This window comes from Dreissena polymorpha, chromosome 1 (assembly GCF_020536995.1).
Source record: "Dreissena polymorpha isolate Duluth1 chromosome 1, UMN_Dpol_1.0, whole genome shotgun sequence".
Lineage (NCBI taxonomy): Eukaryota > Metazoa > Mollusca > Bivalvia > Myida > Dreissenidae > Dreissena > Dreissena polymorpha.
In genome coordinates, this window is record NC_068355.1 from 205267190 (window position 1) to 205286071 (window position 18882).

Here is an 18882-nt window from a genome sequence, read left to right on the forward strand (position 1 = left end):
ATACCATGGTTGTTTGATTAATTTTTATAACTGCATGCAGTCCAAACGTTTGATTAAAGTTTATTATTTTCTGAAGCCCAAACATTTTTTTGGATCATAACGTGATATTTGTGTATGTGTCTCTGTGTGAATGTGTGAACTGTATGATTGTGCCTATATAATGGAGTGCATGGATTTTGTTTACCTCTTTTTGATAAAACAAGTTGATTTGTTAAAAAACTATATTGTATACTAACACAATAACAAGTAAACAAACGATACATTTTTTAATGTATGGAGGTGAATAAACTCTTTGAATTCAACAAAAATAAAGTTAAACTTCAATATTGTTTAAGTCATTTCTCATGACGAAGGTTTTATTGAAGCAAACCAAAAACACGCATTTTATTTTATATAAGCATATGGTGATGCTGTTTATGCAATAAATGGATGTTAACGTTTAAAATTAAAAGATAATAATTCTTATAATTTAAAAAAAAAGTCGTTTTCAGGAACCATGTCTAAAACCTTGATGAGACCCTTGAATTGCACTTAATTTTAAACATATTAACCGTCAGTAAACTTATTTTAAATATAAAAACAATCGTAAGATAATCTTTCAATGTGAGTAAAACAATATTTTATAAATTTATTTAGAATTATACCTGACTGTGAATTATTCCGCTTTAAAATATATATCCATATTTAAAAAAAAACACACTAGTAAATCCACTGATTTAACAGAAGCGCCCGCCGCTTCAGCCACAGATAAATCCCAACGTTTTTAAATCCAAGTTCTTTCCAAAGCAATATCCACTGTAAGACTGATAGTTTCGAGCTTAACAAGGCGGATATATCGTTGCGCAGTTTGATCGTTCCTGTTCTCTGATTGGCTGTTTCGTCATTCAAGTAGTTTGTTATGGCATTTTACATGTTTCAACTAGAAGCGATGATTGAGTCAGCATTTCATTCATATTGCGAAACTAAAAACCCTTAATCGGCCTCTCAGTTGATGAATAAGCAAGTTGTTTCTTGAACGGTTGAATGTAAACCATTATATTGCAATACAACATGGAGGAGACATTGAGGGTATTCAACGACATTTTCAGACACTGACGCGCATATGGGCTGACATTGTTTGCAAATATTATTTTTCCCACCATGGACACGTATCAGGACTGACGACGTGTGCAAAAGGCATGTCATGCCATGTTTGCCGCAATGCGCATGGAGATGCGGACAAAAATAAATATGAGCAGTTGTCTTTGTTTTGTAAAAATGACAGTGGCAAGATCTGTGACATGTTAATGCCGATGTCTGCAAAGCAAACATGTTGTGTAGCTACTGTTACCACCAACAATAAGATCTATATAAGGATGCTAGCTCAAGAAGCAAATCCACTCGTCCAGACCTACAGGATTAAAACGGAGAAAACACCATGGTAGGAAAGTAATATTATTATATGAAATAACCTGCTGAAGTTTCGTTACTTAATTTATTGTTTAATTATTTGTGCAATAAGGAATAAACAGTTTGGATTTCAGACGCGTTTAAACTTTTGGAATTAAATTATGGAAGTGAAAATAATTGAATATAGAAAACACAAAATAGTAATGGTGTTATGTTTGCTGGATACATTATTATAAGTGGCGCCGTTCGGGATGTGGTAATGGATTGGATAATTAAATATTATATATTTTAAATAATGGTAGATTTTAAATTGGTACACGATTCCGATTACTTAAATGTTAAAACCAAATATTTTTTCTATCATTGTATTGGGAGCAAGAACCCGTTGTAAATATGACTGTTATTTAACTATTTCTGTTTTGAATTTCATGCAAGAAACGTGTTCACTAAATTATAACTGTAAGCAAACCAATAATTATAGTTTAATTTACAGAATAAACAATGATATATAATTTATAAGATAATTAATGTTTATTAAAATAATCGGATTTATTTTTAATAATTATTTTCACCCAACTTAAGCAAATAAATTATATAGTTTAGATGTTATAAGACATTAAAATACACGCATATTCTTAAAACGTTCAACTAATATAGACGCGGAAAACTGACGGGGCGAGTAAAACCTTCTCCTGATGTATCATATTTTTATTTAATTTAATTTTTGAAACATGTTATGGTTGATCTTTAGGCGTGTTGGTCACAAGACAAATGCCTGCCTCACTTTGCTCAGCAGATTATGGTGCATGTTTATGTTAGGAAAGCTGTCCAAATTATGTGTTATCTGAACGAGTATAACAGAAACATTCCTTTTTTATTTCAGGCGCTTAAAATGTTCAATTCGTATTGTATATCTCTGTCTATAGACATTTAAGCACATATTTTATGTATATTTATCGATTTTAAGCTAGAATTCGTCGACATCCCCTCGCATATTGCATTAATTATGTCCTATCGAATAGGTGTTATCTTTCCCTACAATGAAGAGAAACACTTGTAAGTTGGATCATATAACGCGTGTGAATTACATGGTAAGATTAAAATTAACGAAATGTCGTAAGCTTTAATTAGCATTAATTTTACCGTTTCTGACGTTTATCGCTATTTTGGACGCATTCCATCCATTCTAACCGAATCCAAGTTAATAAAGATGCACCTACTAATACCTTAATAATTGAACAATTACTCTCTTCAGTTTACATGTCAATTATAACCACACATTAATTGCGCATTAACATTATTATTGAGAGCTCGCACACGAAGATCTTGGTATAATCAATTGCTCGTTAAGGTAAGGAAGAAAGTTGCTCGCGGCTACACATGAATTTCAGGTCTTCATGTCAATGTTGCAGGACATGCTGATTCAATCATGATGCTAATTATTTTTTCCAGCATAAACGTCGCCTTAAAATTAGTTTTAATTAAAAAGCACATGCTTCTAATTTAAAATTGTTAAACTCTAATTTATACACGCAAGTGTACAATGTTATCATTTTTGCCTGTTACAGAAAATAAACAACTGAAACATTATAGGTTTAATACACGTGTTCGAGGGAATGATCATCTGCGGGCGCTCGAAAAATCCGTTCCTGCCCGAGTGCGAGAAAATGTGTATTTTCGCTATTATTGCATAAACAAATCACACATATAAAAATAAATTAAAATAACATTGAAAACAGTATGTCTTGTTCATTCGACATCGACTAAATAATTCGATTATTTCTTTTGACCTCATACAGTTCAAGGTTGTGTTTTACATATGCCTCCCTCGGTCATCATCAGAAATGACGAGGCTTTACATTCGGATAGGCAGTTTTCGATTTAAAATGTGATTTAACAGTGGATTAATGCAATGATAAATTATTGTGTCGATATCGAATGAACAAGACGTATTGTTTTCAATGTTATTATAATTTATGGATATGAAAAACACATAACAGGGCTTGAACGGCACGTGAATCGCCTTGTTAATACACGATTTCTCCCGTTCAAGCCCTGCTTTTACCAAGTTTCTGCACCCCGCCATAGAGCATTATAGATAGAGTTTATGCAATAATGACTACAAATAAACAGTAAAGCCATGGTTTGATCGTAAAGCATGTTAACACATACAACCTGTAAAATTATTCACTTGACTCCTATTCAAATATATTTATGAGGTCCAATATAATAAATCTTGATAAAGAATATTAAACTGAGACATATAATATCAATGGGTCCTACCAATACAAATAGTTGCCTCGAGTAGAATAAGTTTGGTTTTTTTGCATTTGAACGATTTCCCTTTGTTCAAAACATTAAAGTACATACAATCTGAAATTTAAATTTACGCAGCCTGCTCAAAACGGCTGAATACTTGATATTCACATCCTTTTTCCTCATTTTTTTTTCACATTTCGTTACAATGTAGTATACATCGATAGTTACTAGAAAACGGAATACATAAGAAAGTGTATGAAAATATTTACATTTTTGGACTATAACATATACTAAATTTAGCGTATGCGTAAATACATTTTAAACAATGTTTACAGTGTCAATGACATATAAAGAACTTTGTGATTTATAGCAAAACATAAAATAATAATTTAAATTTACGAAACATAGAGGTTTTATATCTAGAAAAAAGAAAAGAAAATATTTTACAACAAGATTTGTTTCAATTGAAGTGATGTAAGTATCTGTTTTTCTTTTGAAAAGGATTTTTTTTTAAACTGTTTCGCCATACAATTTGTCTGAATAGCATTATTGCTGGTTTGTAGAAGGTATGAATCACCTGAATGTCACATTCTGCTAACTTAGATTTTTGAAAGATCTAATCAACTGTAACAATTTATCACAATAAGCGTTACAACATCAGTATGAGAATGTTTGTTCAGCGCATTAAATAGGACACGTTACGGTATTCTGTATAGTTTTATATCATCATAAGCTTTGCGTGTATGGCTATATCTCTGATAGCGTAGACTACTGTTATTATGTTGATGTGTATTGTGCAAAAGAAGTACGTTTTAGTCATGTAAATATTTTCGGCAATATATAAGCAAGTAAAAAGTCCCCATTGGAACCCATTTGAACCCATTTAAAACGAGGAGAGATGTAAACAGAAAATATCCCGCAAAACTTAGTTGTTTATAATGTACTAGGTTAAACACAGATGCGCTTTTTTATCATAATGATAAGCATTATGAAAAATAAATTATTTCTAATTTGTTCACATGTGGGTGATCTAGATATATATATTATATTTACAGGAATAAGGAAACTCCAGAAACATTATCATGAGACAAAAGTTTGTCAGCTCGTCTTTTAATATTTAAGGCATTTGATCAATGCACATACAATACAGGAAAACAAATAAAATACAAAATTAGACATACAATCATTATTAGAGCTGAGGTTACCGCCTTAAAACTGTCTATGGAAAGCACACGCACATTCATTTCCAAAATCTTCAGGCATTTACAATTCAAGTGTGTGCTTCCTCATGCATACTTTTGATTTATAACATTCTCAATGAAAACATTTAATTTTCAAACGTTAATTCGAGTGAGATTTATAATGTTATTTTATGTATGAATCTGACTAGTTATTCGATTAACAGGTATCTATTACCTAAATAGAGGTTTATCTTCAAAGTATGCATTAAACGTTTTGTTTTGACCCATAAAATCATTTATTTTAACTGGGATGTTGTTTTTTTATAAGACTATTTGTTGATTTAAAAAATAAACGTTCTTCACTTTCGATCGACAACGACAGTATCTCTACATATGATGATTTATGTTCTTCTATCATTTTATTAATTGAATTTTGTACTCGTAAATTATTATTTGACAAACATATTTAAATGACATACACTTGTATTTTACAGTCATCCACAGGACATTTTGTCACCATTTTTCTGGTGCTGGGCCTTGTGGGATCTGCATTTTCAGGTAAACAAACACACGAGTAAGACTAGTAAATTGGCCCTGTACAAATAATAAATTACGTTTAAGAACAGACAACAAGTATATTTTATAATTAAGTTAGTATTTCATATTATATACCATCAGTAAACATATGTGCCACAGTACACCAATATTCTATTTTAAGATCAGTTACGGCATTGTTATATTCAATGCGTCTGTCCCTGGTCAAAACGTGTTCGATGGTGGTATATATATATATATATATATATATATATATATATATATATATATATATATATATATATATATATATATACGTATAGTTTATTAATGTCATGTCAAAAGATAGGGCGATATAGATTTGCCATTGTCTTCTCTTTAGTCCGTTGGCGTTTCGTATCCTCTGTAGTATTACGACTCAACTGGTATAATGTTATAATCATGTTCATCATTTTGTGAGCGTGCGCATTTGTATTTTTTGCATTATCATTTTACATTATCTGTGGTATTTCGTTTGTATCAGAAAAATATTTATTTTGTGCTTGTGTGACATATGGCTCAAAACATTTTAAATATGATCGGTTAAGAAAATATTCGGAACTTAAAATATCCCTCGATACATACAACATGTTAACTTGTATATCCCTGTGTCACATGAATATTCTCCTCTTTTTTTTTCACAAGTAAGTAATCTTGTTTCCACGAATTATCAAGTCCAGGGAACGAGATACAAAGTTGTGGAAACGAGTTCCTAAGTCGTTGTTACGACATACAAAAGGAATTTCTCATCTGTGTTAACGTACCTCATGGTTTGTCGAACCTCATGTATTATAATCAAATGAAACAACAATATATATTCTGCAACCATTATTATATTAAGTATCGCATTGTTTTAGAAAATATATATTTAATTAAAATGTGTGGGAAAACAAATTTTCACTGAATTCTTAATAACGACCTTTGGTATACGCGTTTATGCTATTAAAGGAGTATGCCACTCATCAATCGAATTTTGCTCGTTAGTGTGTCGTTTATCATTAACGAACTACAAAACAAAAAATCTTATACACGTTCATATTTAATTTCATATTTAAAATAATCGTCTTCGTTGCATCAATTTATGCTTGAGGGACACAATCCAAGCACCAATATAGTTCAATCAGATGATTAGCACGATGATCACCTACTGTTTTACAATGCAGCTGCCTTGGGGGAAACATGTGCTGCCAATTCCGACTGCACAGGGACTAACGCTGGTGTTTGCACGACCCTCAAGTGCGCGTGTAACGCCGGCTTTACCGCAAACACCGCTGGAACAGCGTGTATAGGTTAGTATTGTGAATAGTATTATTGTTTGTTTATTATATCCGCTTGTTTCTAAACGTGTTGTATTATGTTTCGCTCGATCAGTCAATCATCAGTACATTTCCAATTCATATTGAATAAGAAAACATGATCTCAAATAACGCAAATGTGTTTTGTTTCAAATAATATCAAGTTTTTTATGCGTATGTGCTCTTAAGCGGTCATGCTCTGTTGCTTTTGATTGTACTGTAACTACCATACCTTATGTTTGTACAGACAACAACTGCGATTGTTAAGCCACTTCAATACCGAACACTACTGAAACATATTAACATACGATTGGTATTAAGTATACTCCGAACTAAAATTATCCAATAGATAGTAAACACATTAACACGATGATCATCAATTGTTTGCAAATGCAGCCAATGGTGCCTTGGGAGGAACATGTGCTGCTGCCGGCGACTGCACAGTGACTACGAACGCTGGTGTTTGCACGACCCTCAAGTGCGCGTGTAACACCGGCTATACCGCAAACACCGCTGGAACAGCTTGTCTAGGTTGGTATCGTGAATAATATTATTGTGTGATTACTATATCCATTTGTTTCTAAACGTTTTGTATTGTGTTTCGCTTAATCATTAATTCATCAGTACATTTTAAATGCATATTGAATCAAATTAAATGATCTCAAATAACGAAACGCGTTTTGTTTGAAATCATATTAAGTTTTTAACAGCCACCGGTGTTATCATAGGACATGCTCTGTTGCTGACGATTGGACTGGAACTACCCTAGCTTATGTTTGTACAAAACCACTTAAACATATTTACATATGATTTGCATATACTATTTATTTAATTAAAATGTGTGGGAAAACAAATTTTCACTGAATTCTTAATAACGACCTTTGGTATACGCGTTTATGCTATAAAAGGAGTATGCCACTCATCAATCGAATTATGCTCGTTAGTGTGTCCTTTATCATTAACGAGTTACAAAACAAAAAATCTTATACACGTTCATATTTAATTTCATATTTGAAATAATCGTCTTCGTTGCATCAATTTATGCTTGACAGACACAATCCAAGCACCAATATAGTTCAATCAGATGATTAACACGATGATCACCTACTGTTTAACAATGCAGCTGCCTTGGGGGGAACATGTGCTACCAATGCCGACTGCACAGGGACAACAAACGCTGGTGTTTGCACGACCCTCAAGTGCGCGTGTAACACCGGCTATACCGCAAACACCGCTGGAACAGCTTGTCTAGGTTGGTATCGTGAATTGTATTAGTGTGTGTTTATTACATCCATTTGTTTCTAAACGTGTTGTATTGTGTTTCGCTCAATCATTAATTCATCAGTACATTTTAAATGCATACTGAATCAAATTAAATGATCTCAAATAACGAAAACTTGTTTTGTTTGAAATAATATTAAGTTTTTAACAGCCAACGGTGTTATCATAGGACATGCTCTGTTGCTGACGATTGGACTGGAACTACCCTAGCTTATGTTTGTACAAAACCACTTAAACATATTTACATATGATTGGCATATACTATTTATTTAATTAAAATGTGTAGGAAAACACATTTTCACTGAATTCTTAATAACGATCTTTGGTATACGCGTTTATGCTATAAAAAGGATGTATGCCACTCATCAATCGAATTATGCTCGTTAGTGTGTCGTTTATCATTAACGAGTTACAAAACAAAAAATCTTATACACGTTCATATTTAATTTCATATTTAAAATAATCGTCTTTGTTGCATCAATTTATGCTTGAGGGACTCAATCCAAGCACCAATATAGTTCAATCAGATGATTAACACGATGATCACCTACTGTTTAACAATGCAGCTGCCTTGGGGGGAACATGTGCTACCAATGCCGAATGCACGGGGACAACACACGCTGATGTTTGCACGACCCTCAAGTGCGCGTGTAAAACCGGCTATGCTGCAAACACCGGTGGAACAGCGTGTATAGGTTAGTATTGTGAATAGTATTGTTTGTTTATTATATCCGCTTGTTTCTAAACGTGTTGTATTATGTTTCGCTCGATCAGTCAATCATCAGTACATTTCCAATTCATATTGAATAAGAAAACATGATCTCAAATAACGCAAATGTGTTTTGTTTAAAATAATATCAAGTTTTTTTATGCGTAGGTGCTCTTAAGCGGTCATGCTCTGTTGCTTTTGATTGTACTGTAACTACCATACCTTATGTTTGTACAGACAACAACTGCGATTGTTAAGCCACTTCAATACCGAACACTACTGAAACATATTAACATACGATTGGTATTAAGTATACTCCGAACTAAAATTATCCAATAGATAGTAAACACATTAACACGATGATCATCAATTGTTTGCAAATGCAGCCAATGGTGCCTTGGGAGGAACATGTGCTGCTGCCGGCGACTGCACAGGGACTACGAACGCTGGTGTTTGCACGACCGCCAAGTGCGCGTGTAACACCGGCTATACCGCAAACACCGTTGGAACAGCTTGTCTAGGTTGGTATCGTGAATAATATTATTGTGTGTTTATATATATCCATTTGTTTCTAAACGTGTTGTATTGTGTTTCGCTCGATCATTCATTCATCAGTACATTTTAAATGCATATTGAATCAAATTAAATGATCTCAAATAACGAAAACTTGTTTTGTTTGAAATAATATTAAGTTTTTAACAGCCACCGGTGTTATCATAGGACATGCTCTGTTGATGACGATTGATCTGGAACTACCCTAGCTTATGTTTGTACAAAACCACTTAAACATATTTACATATGATTGGCATATACTATTTTCGAAACTAAAAGTAAAACCGGCTAAACTGCAAACACAACTGGAAAAGCTTGTCTAGGTTGGTATTGTTAATAATATTTTTGCTTTTTTATTAAGTCTTCTTATATAAAAAGTGCCTTCATTTGGTTTCTCTTTATTAGGCAGTCAACAGTACTTGTACAAATCATATTGAATCAGAGTAGATACATTTAAAATAACAAAATAAAAATGATCGTGTTTGTAATAATAATAAGTTTTTTTACAGCCACCAGCCAAACCTATTGACACGTATTTGATTTCCATAGACTATATTTGGAACTCAAAGTATCAAACAGATAGTTTAAACATTAACACGATGACCATCTACTGTTTACAAATGCAGCTACTGGTGCCTTGGGGGGAATCTGTGCTACTAACACCGATTGCACGGGGACTACGAACGCTGATACTTGCACGACCGGCAGGTGCGTGTGTAAATCCACCTATACTGCAAACACCGCTCAATCAGCGTGTATAGGTTGGTATAGTGAATAATATTATTGTTTGTTATTTGCTTGAAGAAAAAAGAGCCTTTTTTGGTTTCGCTCGATCAAGAAATCAAGTAGATGTCAAATATGTTTATTAAGAGTAAATTGATTTCAAATAACGACAAAAATGTTTTGTTTAAATGAAATTTAGTGGGGTTTTTTTTAATTCCGTATATTCTTTGAAGAGGTCATGTTTTGATGCTGGTGACTGTACTGGGGCAAACAATGTTTATGTTTTTACAAACAACAATTGCTAGTGTAAAGCCACTTAAACCACTTAAACAACAACACTGCTGAAACATGTTTACACTTGATTGGTATAAACTACATTAACACGATGACCATCTACTGTTTACAAATGTAGCTACTGGTGCCTTGGGTGGAATCTGTGCTACTAACGCCGATTGCACGGGGACTACGAACGCTGATACTTGCACGACCCTCAAGTGCGCGTGTAAAACCGGCTATACTCCAAACACCGCGGAAACATCTTGCAAAGGTATGTATGGCTATACTTCAGCTAATTGTTGTAATTATTCACTTTTTCTGACAACATTATATAAAATCAAGTGTGTATCTTTTAACATAAAGCGATTGTTGTGCACTTACCAATAAAGACTTGACACAAACATCATATATATCACATATCTTAACTTGAAGATAAGGATTGCCCACTGCATCGAAAAAACAACATCCAATGTACCTGATAAGTTGACAAGACGAAATATATACAATGTATCATAATGTTAAAGATTAGGTTAATGAACCATGTTATAGTAATATATCATGCGATTTAATTTGATCTTCACATACCCCGCGTTGTAGATCAATCAAATTATATGTGACAAAGTGACTATAGTTTTCCTAACTGGATGAAAATAATGATGTGTGAACAATCTAATCCTTCAATGCCTAATGTATTATCTATAGCGACCGGTGCTCTTAAGGGAACCTGCACAGCCAGCACCGACTGTACCGTAACTACTAACGCTGGCACCTGCACATCCGGCAAGTGTGAATGCAACACCGGATATACCGCAAACACCGACGAGACGGCTTGCAGTTCAGGTAATAGGAATTATTAAATATGATAATTAAACGGACAATTGACAATAGCTAAAGCAACTCAGAAAACTATGCTTTTATGATATTTAGTTTTGACAATATCAGACAGTGACGGTAAAAATATTATGTTTAAGATCAATACATATGTATATAATTATCGCTCGCATCGCCTTAACATTTTGAACTTGCTGTTTCTTCAAGGTGGCTAAATACATCTCATCGATTTCTCTATTATTTACCAAAAAATAATAACGCATTATTGATCTTCTCAATCAATTTACTAGTCAAATATCTGTAAACTGTCTAATTGATTTTATGATCGCGTCGCATGGAAGGGGAGATCACTCGAATTATTACGTCTAGATGTAAACAATTGTTAATGTAATTTTTGTATTGTCCATGCACTGTAATACCCACGTTTAAATAAAGTGCATGTATATAGTACATCATCAACAATACCATGCAACACTCAATATAGTACATTGTGTTTACATATTGACTAGTTTAATTGAGTTAGGAACGATAGCGCGTTATTTTGATATTTTATTTACGTAATTTAATGTTTAGGATTCTTACTATAAAGCATAGGACAAAAATAGTAAAATTGCATTTCGAAAATATGATACAATACAATGTTTGTTGCAGGAGTGATGACATTGGTAGCAACATGGATAATGCTTATGATGGTCATTACAACCTCTCTGATCAAGCTGTAGACGGAACGCATCAACGCAGAACTCATACCTGATATTGAACAATAAATCAGAACGTTATGTTAATGATACACTCTTTCATATTTGAAGTGATTTAATATTAATGTAATCATTACTAACTTAAGTGATGCATCCATGTTCTATTTTAAATGACTTTCAAACAACTAATGGTCAAACTAGTATTTTTATTCAAATAAATATTTATCAAGTCCATGGTGATGTCGTCATTGATCAGTAATTGCTCTTTTCAAGCAAGAACAAGTATGGGTTTTATGACAGAAATGATCCATGGACAGATACAAGATAACATGGATTAATAATGATGTAACAGTAAAATAACAGTTATGGCGTTCTTGCGTTATGTGCTTACTGTTGAAATCATGAGGTAATGACTAATGTCATGCTGATGTACATATTTTATAATAAAGTGTGCGTAGTTATATATGTGTTATTGATTGAATCAATTTGTTTACAACGCATGAAAATACTACACCAAACAGACTTAATCCTCGAACACATTTGTTATGACAAACACGCTATTTATTTTGTTTATATACAAAGAAGATATAGCGCTTATAATTGGGCGCGTACCTGCAATCTAAATCGATTACACTGAATTTAAACTTGTGTAGTGTAATCATTGCGAAAGTCTTGTGTAATTTCATTTAATTAAAAATTAAATTCCTGTCACGTTGAATGTTGCTCAAAATTTTCCAGTGTAAGGGACGCAAATCGTGCATATGCCCCCAGGGCTTTGTGGCTTGTTTGCAATCGATACATTTCACAAAGACTTCCGGGAAGAAATATATGTCTTGTGATTTATTTTTCAATTTAAACTTTACAGATATTATTTCTCGTATTGTGAATGTTAAACGTAAGTCAGTATTTAAAATAAAGTCACACATCCACTTGTAACAAGTCCTCGAACCACTGAACTCCATAGACGCAACTTGGTATGACGCATGCAGTCATTTATTATAAAATATGCACTGAGACTTATTTCGCCCTGTGTTTATACCAAAAGTGACTTAAGACCTTCGTGGTTTTCCGGAAGTTTTACTACAAAATCATGACGGAGACAAATATTTAAGTCCAGTAAAAGTGACACCGCTTTCATTAACAATGCATGTATAGGGCACATCAAAGCAATATTCAGCCATAATCAGCCTTTCAAACTACCATATATCCATATGGTAAGGACAGAACTGTTTTACGTTAATTTTAAATAATATCGGTCAGTTAGAGTTTCAGTTTATGTTGGTCACGTATGTTGTACAAGTATTACAGACATGGGCAAATATGCAGAACTGTACGTTTATATTATTAACAAATACTTTACCGTGTGAATGAATAAATTACCCATGAATTATAATTGTATACTCCAATTATACTGAAGGCAAACCTGACACAGATCGCATATAACATAAGTGTATTTACTTTCAATATTTAAACAAATATTAACAAAGAAAATATCAGCTTCAATAAAAGTGCAATTGTATAATGGTACCAATACCTTAATTAATGACAAGTGACCAAATAATTGAACACCATTTTTCAATTAACCTTACGGATTGACCAATCAGATACGGTGCATCCCCACCACGCGGTCTGACAGACAGTATGGTCGCAGTAACGAAAATGGTGTTTTATGTCAATCACGATCTCCTAGTTGGCGACTGGTCAATTTTCAAACAGTGTGATACAATACAAAATAACTAGACATTTTTTTGTGGGGATGGGGTTCTAGCTTTGTTGAGATAATGCTGTATTTCTTATTACAAGAATTGCCATAGTATGAATACAATCACAGCGATACATGTCTTATTATTTAAAAATGACTTGTACGATTGTGGCAAACCTTGCGTACATGCATAATCTAGCATTTTGTGATTTACATGGCACTATATTTAGTTACATATATATATATATATATATATATATATATATATATATATATATATATATATATATATATATATATATATATATATATATATATATATATATATATATATTATATATATATATATATATATTTATATTCATATATATATATATATATATATATATATATATATATATATATATATATATTCAAGAACGTTTATATAACGAGAATTTACATGAAATTATTAATTATTATAAAAGAAAGCACTCTTAAAACGTAACCAAGTAGGAGTCAAAAAACAATTCAAACTATTGAGGCATTTTTTCATAAAGCTTGTCACTTTCGTGAAAATAGCTATTATGCAAATAACGGTAGCGACCTTTTCGTAAAAAAGGAATCGTAATCTCACAACACACTGCTACAGTGCGTGCTCTTATGAGTACTATACTTTGTGCCGTTGATTTGTATTAAATCATAAATATAGTTGCAGTTGTGACTTGCGGTATCATTTCAAAAGCAGCAACACACTAAAAAACACACACACAACCACACGTGTGTTAATTAAGCATATATACCCGATTTATACAATGTATGGGCATCGAAAAGTTCCTTTAAATGTGATATAGTGTGCAACCTTATGAGCCGAGTAAAAAAATAGCGCTTATAGTACATTTACGAATTAATAACGAGTCACGTACGTCAATTCGTCAAGCGAGATTTAACCTATATACTAGCATGTTTATACGCCCATTTGCACGCTCAGTACATATGGCTTATCGGTCGCAATCAAGAGTTTTACCGGACTAGGGACTAATACATTCCACTTAAGTACACATTAGACATAGTTATAAGCTATTATTGTCATTTTTCGACTGAATGTGTCCTTAGCACTTCAATGGTGAGCAGCTTAATGTTGGGTGTGTAAGATTGTATAGTGAAACATTTAATTTGTTTAATTCGTACGCTGGTTTCAAAACTGGACAAACCAAAGGGGTCACATTATTTACATAGATTTAAATAGTAAAAAACGGAAATCACAAGTCACATCGCTTTGATATTTGGTATGTTACAGCAGATAGTGGTCCGCAGAACTGGACATCGCCATTCTTAAAAACTCACTGACGATACTTTTCCTAAACTTGGTGGACAAATTAATCACAATGTGATGATTATACGCGAATCACTGCTACTAAATTGGAGGTAAATGGTCTTAATCTTTTATTTCCCATATGTAAATGTGTATTTCCATGGTGATCATATGATGTACTATATACAATGCTTAGGTTCCTATGTAACAGGTCCCTATCACAACTCATGGCAAAAACGCATGGCCAAAACCAATTGCTTACTCAAAACGCATTTTTGTTTGACATGTAATGACAATAACTCAAACAGCTGATGTCTTTGACCATATTGAAGTCAGGTTGACGTTAACGTGCAAGATTTATTCCAGGCTAAGGATTGCGTGCTACAATGTCTTTATAATATGTAGGTAAACGTTTAAGTGCAACAACAACATTTATCTACTAAAGATATGTTTCGCAAAAGCTATGTAAATACAAGTGTAACAACCACAAAAAAATACAAAAAAAAACAACGCAAAACTGTTCATATGTGGTTATGGTCTTTACACTCAATTACCATACATATGAATGTGATCAGAATTTAAGCAAGTGCTTTTCCTTTTACAGAGGAATTCTGATAGATGTGTGCGTGCAAACAATCCGAAAATGTATCTGTATACATATTAAATATATTTGATTGAAACGTAATGCATTTGCTTTGTTTTTCGGCATAAGGAAATTGACACATGGATTAGCAAAGTTGCTTCAGACGCAATTAAACGGGGAAAAACTAAAGCAATTATAACATTATAAACAACAAGGCCTGTCACCATAGGATCACATATGCACCATATTTCCACATTTTTCAAAACCTAAACGCAAAACCTAAACGCAAAGTGTGACGGAGTTTCAGACGGAATTTCAGACGGACAGACTGACGGACAGACAAACGGACGGACGGACTGACAGTTCAACTGTAATATGCCACCCTACCGGTGGCATAATAAAAAGATTACTTACAAATTTAAAACACCCGCCTCTGAAGCATGAGATAGCAGGTTCTGGCACAGGCTCGTATGATATTAGAATTGGAAAACAGATAGTTAAATTTGTCAACATCATTTAGTGTTAAGAACATTTGTCTCGGAAGCACGATTAAACAAAGTATCTCTGGTATCATATAACACTGGGCAATGGAACAATACATGGTACTCATCTTCAACATTATTACAAAAAGGTCAATTTCTTTCCTGAATTGGTAAACCATCATACCTGCCGGTTTCGATTCTACCCCACACCGGAACTTACAAAACGCAGATCTATGTCTAGTAGGCATAATTAATTTACAGTATTGCTCAGTAACATATTCAGAGTGAACACATTTATACAAACGCAATGTATTACCTTCTCTTCTAGAAGGACCGGTGTAACTATTTATTCTGTCACACAACTCGGATATATACTTATTTTTAACAATATCTATGACTTCATCGACAAAAAAAGACGACATCGGTTGCAAAATACTGCTATACATATTCGAGTTATTAACATCTAGACCCAATTTTTACATAAACGATTACACTTAGATGCTACCCAGAGTGCTTTTCGCTTATTGACCCTCGTTGCGTTTATATATGATAAACGTGACCAATAAAGCGTGACAGATTTCCACTGCCGTACTTGCGGTGATATCGAACCCATGTCACCCGATATGCCATCATTTGTCGTATATTTTCCGACTCCTTAAAAAAAGCGTTGCGCCCTGTTATGCACCGCATTCATGCATGAATAAGTCCGATCATCCCATAAAGGGGCGCTATAGTTTATTACAGGCCAAACGACAGAATCGTATAATTTGGAATAAACATTATATGGAACGCCACCCAAGCTTTTACATTTTGCGATTAAGAGACCCAAAGCACGACTGGCACTCTGAGCAACACCTTTAACGGTAATATCATAATCAAGTTGCTCAAGTAAAATAACACCTTAGTTAGTATATCTTTCTAGTAATTGTAAAACATTTTCACCACATTAAAAAAAATCGTACGATGAAAAGCATTTGGGCCTAAGTGAATAATATTTCTCTTGGACGGATTTACAGTTATATCATTCAAAGAACACAAATCATTTAAAGCATTTAACAATTGTTGTAGCTCATCAGCATTGTCGGTTAGAATTACATATTATATATATTATATATATGTATTATATCATAATGATATCAATAGCATAGTCTATTTATTTGCCAAACACTTATTTTAAAAATATGTGCAAACATACTGCATTTTTCTAGCATAAACCAATTAATGTTGCTTTTTATGTCTCCCAGTCTATACTGGGTGACATATTGTTTTTGCCCTGTCTGTTGATTTGTTTGTTAGTTAGTTTGTTTGCGTCCAACTTTAACATTGGCCATAACTTTTGCAATATTGACTTGATATGTTGCATGCATGTGTATCTCATGGAGGGCAATTTTGAGTGGTGAAAGGTCAAGGTCATCCTTCAAGGTCAAATGTCAAATATATGGTTCAATATCTCTAAAGGGGACATAGTGTTTTACAAACACATCTTTTTTATATTTAAGTTTACACAGTTGTTTAAATTAAGCGGATAAAATGTATTAATAAAAAAAGTATTACCTACATTCTAGAACGAATATAAGTGTGTACATCTATGTTCTAATTAGCATGAAATGCGTATTTATATCATGAAATACGGATGAAATAAGGATTGTTTATGGCCGATATATACGTGGCGAGAACCATCACAATGACTCTGGGCTCAAGTCCATAAAAACGTTAATTGCAAAATTGCTCACATAATTACTATTGACTGCAAATAGTATAAGGCTGCTGTTGTTGTTGTTTTGGTGTTCTTGTTGTTTTTGTTGTTCTTGTTTTAACAAGCACCCACTATAAAGCGGTAAATTTCTGTATTTCTAAAGAATATGCGCAACAGCACAATTAATGGTGATTATATGTAAAGTTCTATTGAATCATTGATTACACTAGTAGTGTACGTTCTAAACGACTCGGATGCCGTAAATTAATAAGTTATTTTGTGTATTAAATTGCGTCAATAAGATATCAATACCTGTATTATAACCCGTATGTTGAACCCGCATCGATAAGCGAACAAAGATGCATACATTAAATTTTATGTGACATAAGAAGAGAAATGAGGCATGAGAATTACACCAGTCTGGATTGTAGGGCAAATTACCAGAAAGCGAACAGTAAGGTAAGGAAGAAGATGAAAGAGGCCAAGGAGGAATGGATCGAGGAAAAATATACTATCATCGACAAAGTGATGACAACAGGAAGCATTTAGAAGGCCTACAGCACCCTCAAGACCCTCGCGAAGACCACTCAGTCAAAGGCCAGTGTTATATCAGACGCTGACGGGAATCCCCTGACCGAGAGTGCCGCAGTCCAAAACAAGTGGGCTGAATACTTCAGTGACCTCCACAACTACCCGCTTCAACCAGACTCCAGTCCACTTCAGAACGATCCCAGACCAGAAGTGGACGACGAAAGTCCGTCTATACTTAAGGCAGAGGTGGAGGAGGCAATACGTAGTCTTAAGGCGAAATAATCTCCTGGAGTTGAAAACGTCCCTTCCGAACAGATTAAGCACGGATGAGAGGCAACGACTACAGCAATGACGGCACTTTGCCAAGAGATCTGGGAGGAGAAGAAGTGGCCCAAGAAGTGAACCCAGTCACTTGTCATATCCCTTCCCAAAAAGGGCAATCTCAAGTTGTGCGAGAATTACCGAACAATTAGCCTCATCAGTCAACCCAGCAAAGTCATGCTACGCATCATCCTTAATCGATTCAAAAGTAAGGCCGATGAATTGCTGGCCGAAAACCAGGCTGGATTCTGAGCTCGGCGGAGCACAGTGGAACAAATCTTCAACTGCAGAGTCATCATTGAGAAACACCTGCAACACCAACGTGAGCTCTTCCCCAACTTCATTGAATATAAGAAAGCTTTCGACTGCGTGTGGCATGATGGCCTATGGCATGTTATGAGAGAAGTCAGCATTTACGAAGGGCTGGTGAAATTCATTCAAGAACGGACAGCAGGGGAACTTCTTCAGGACATCAGTGGGCGTCCGTCAGGGATGTCTGCTCTCCC

General features: G+C 33.9%; 1 protein-coding gene across 1 annotated transcript; it reads left to right on the plus strand.

Annotated features, from left to right (window-relative positions):
- The first annotated feature begins 6538 nt into the window (after positions 1-6538).
- LOC127866012 (G surface protein, allelic form 168-like) lies at positions 6539-12228 on the plus strand. The gene is made up of 8 exons (XM_052406220.1): positions 6539-6638; positions 7094-7228; positions 7821-7949; positions 9074-9208; positions 9866-10000; positions 10375-10509; positions 10941-11078; positions 11721-12228. Exons 1-8 carry the CDS (start codon positions 6539-6541, stop codon positions 11789-11791), a joined length of 978 nt encoding a protein of 325 aa, XP_052262180.1. The 3' UTR covers positions 11792-12228.
- Positions 12229-18882: the final 6654 nt, after the last annotated feature.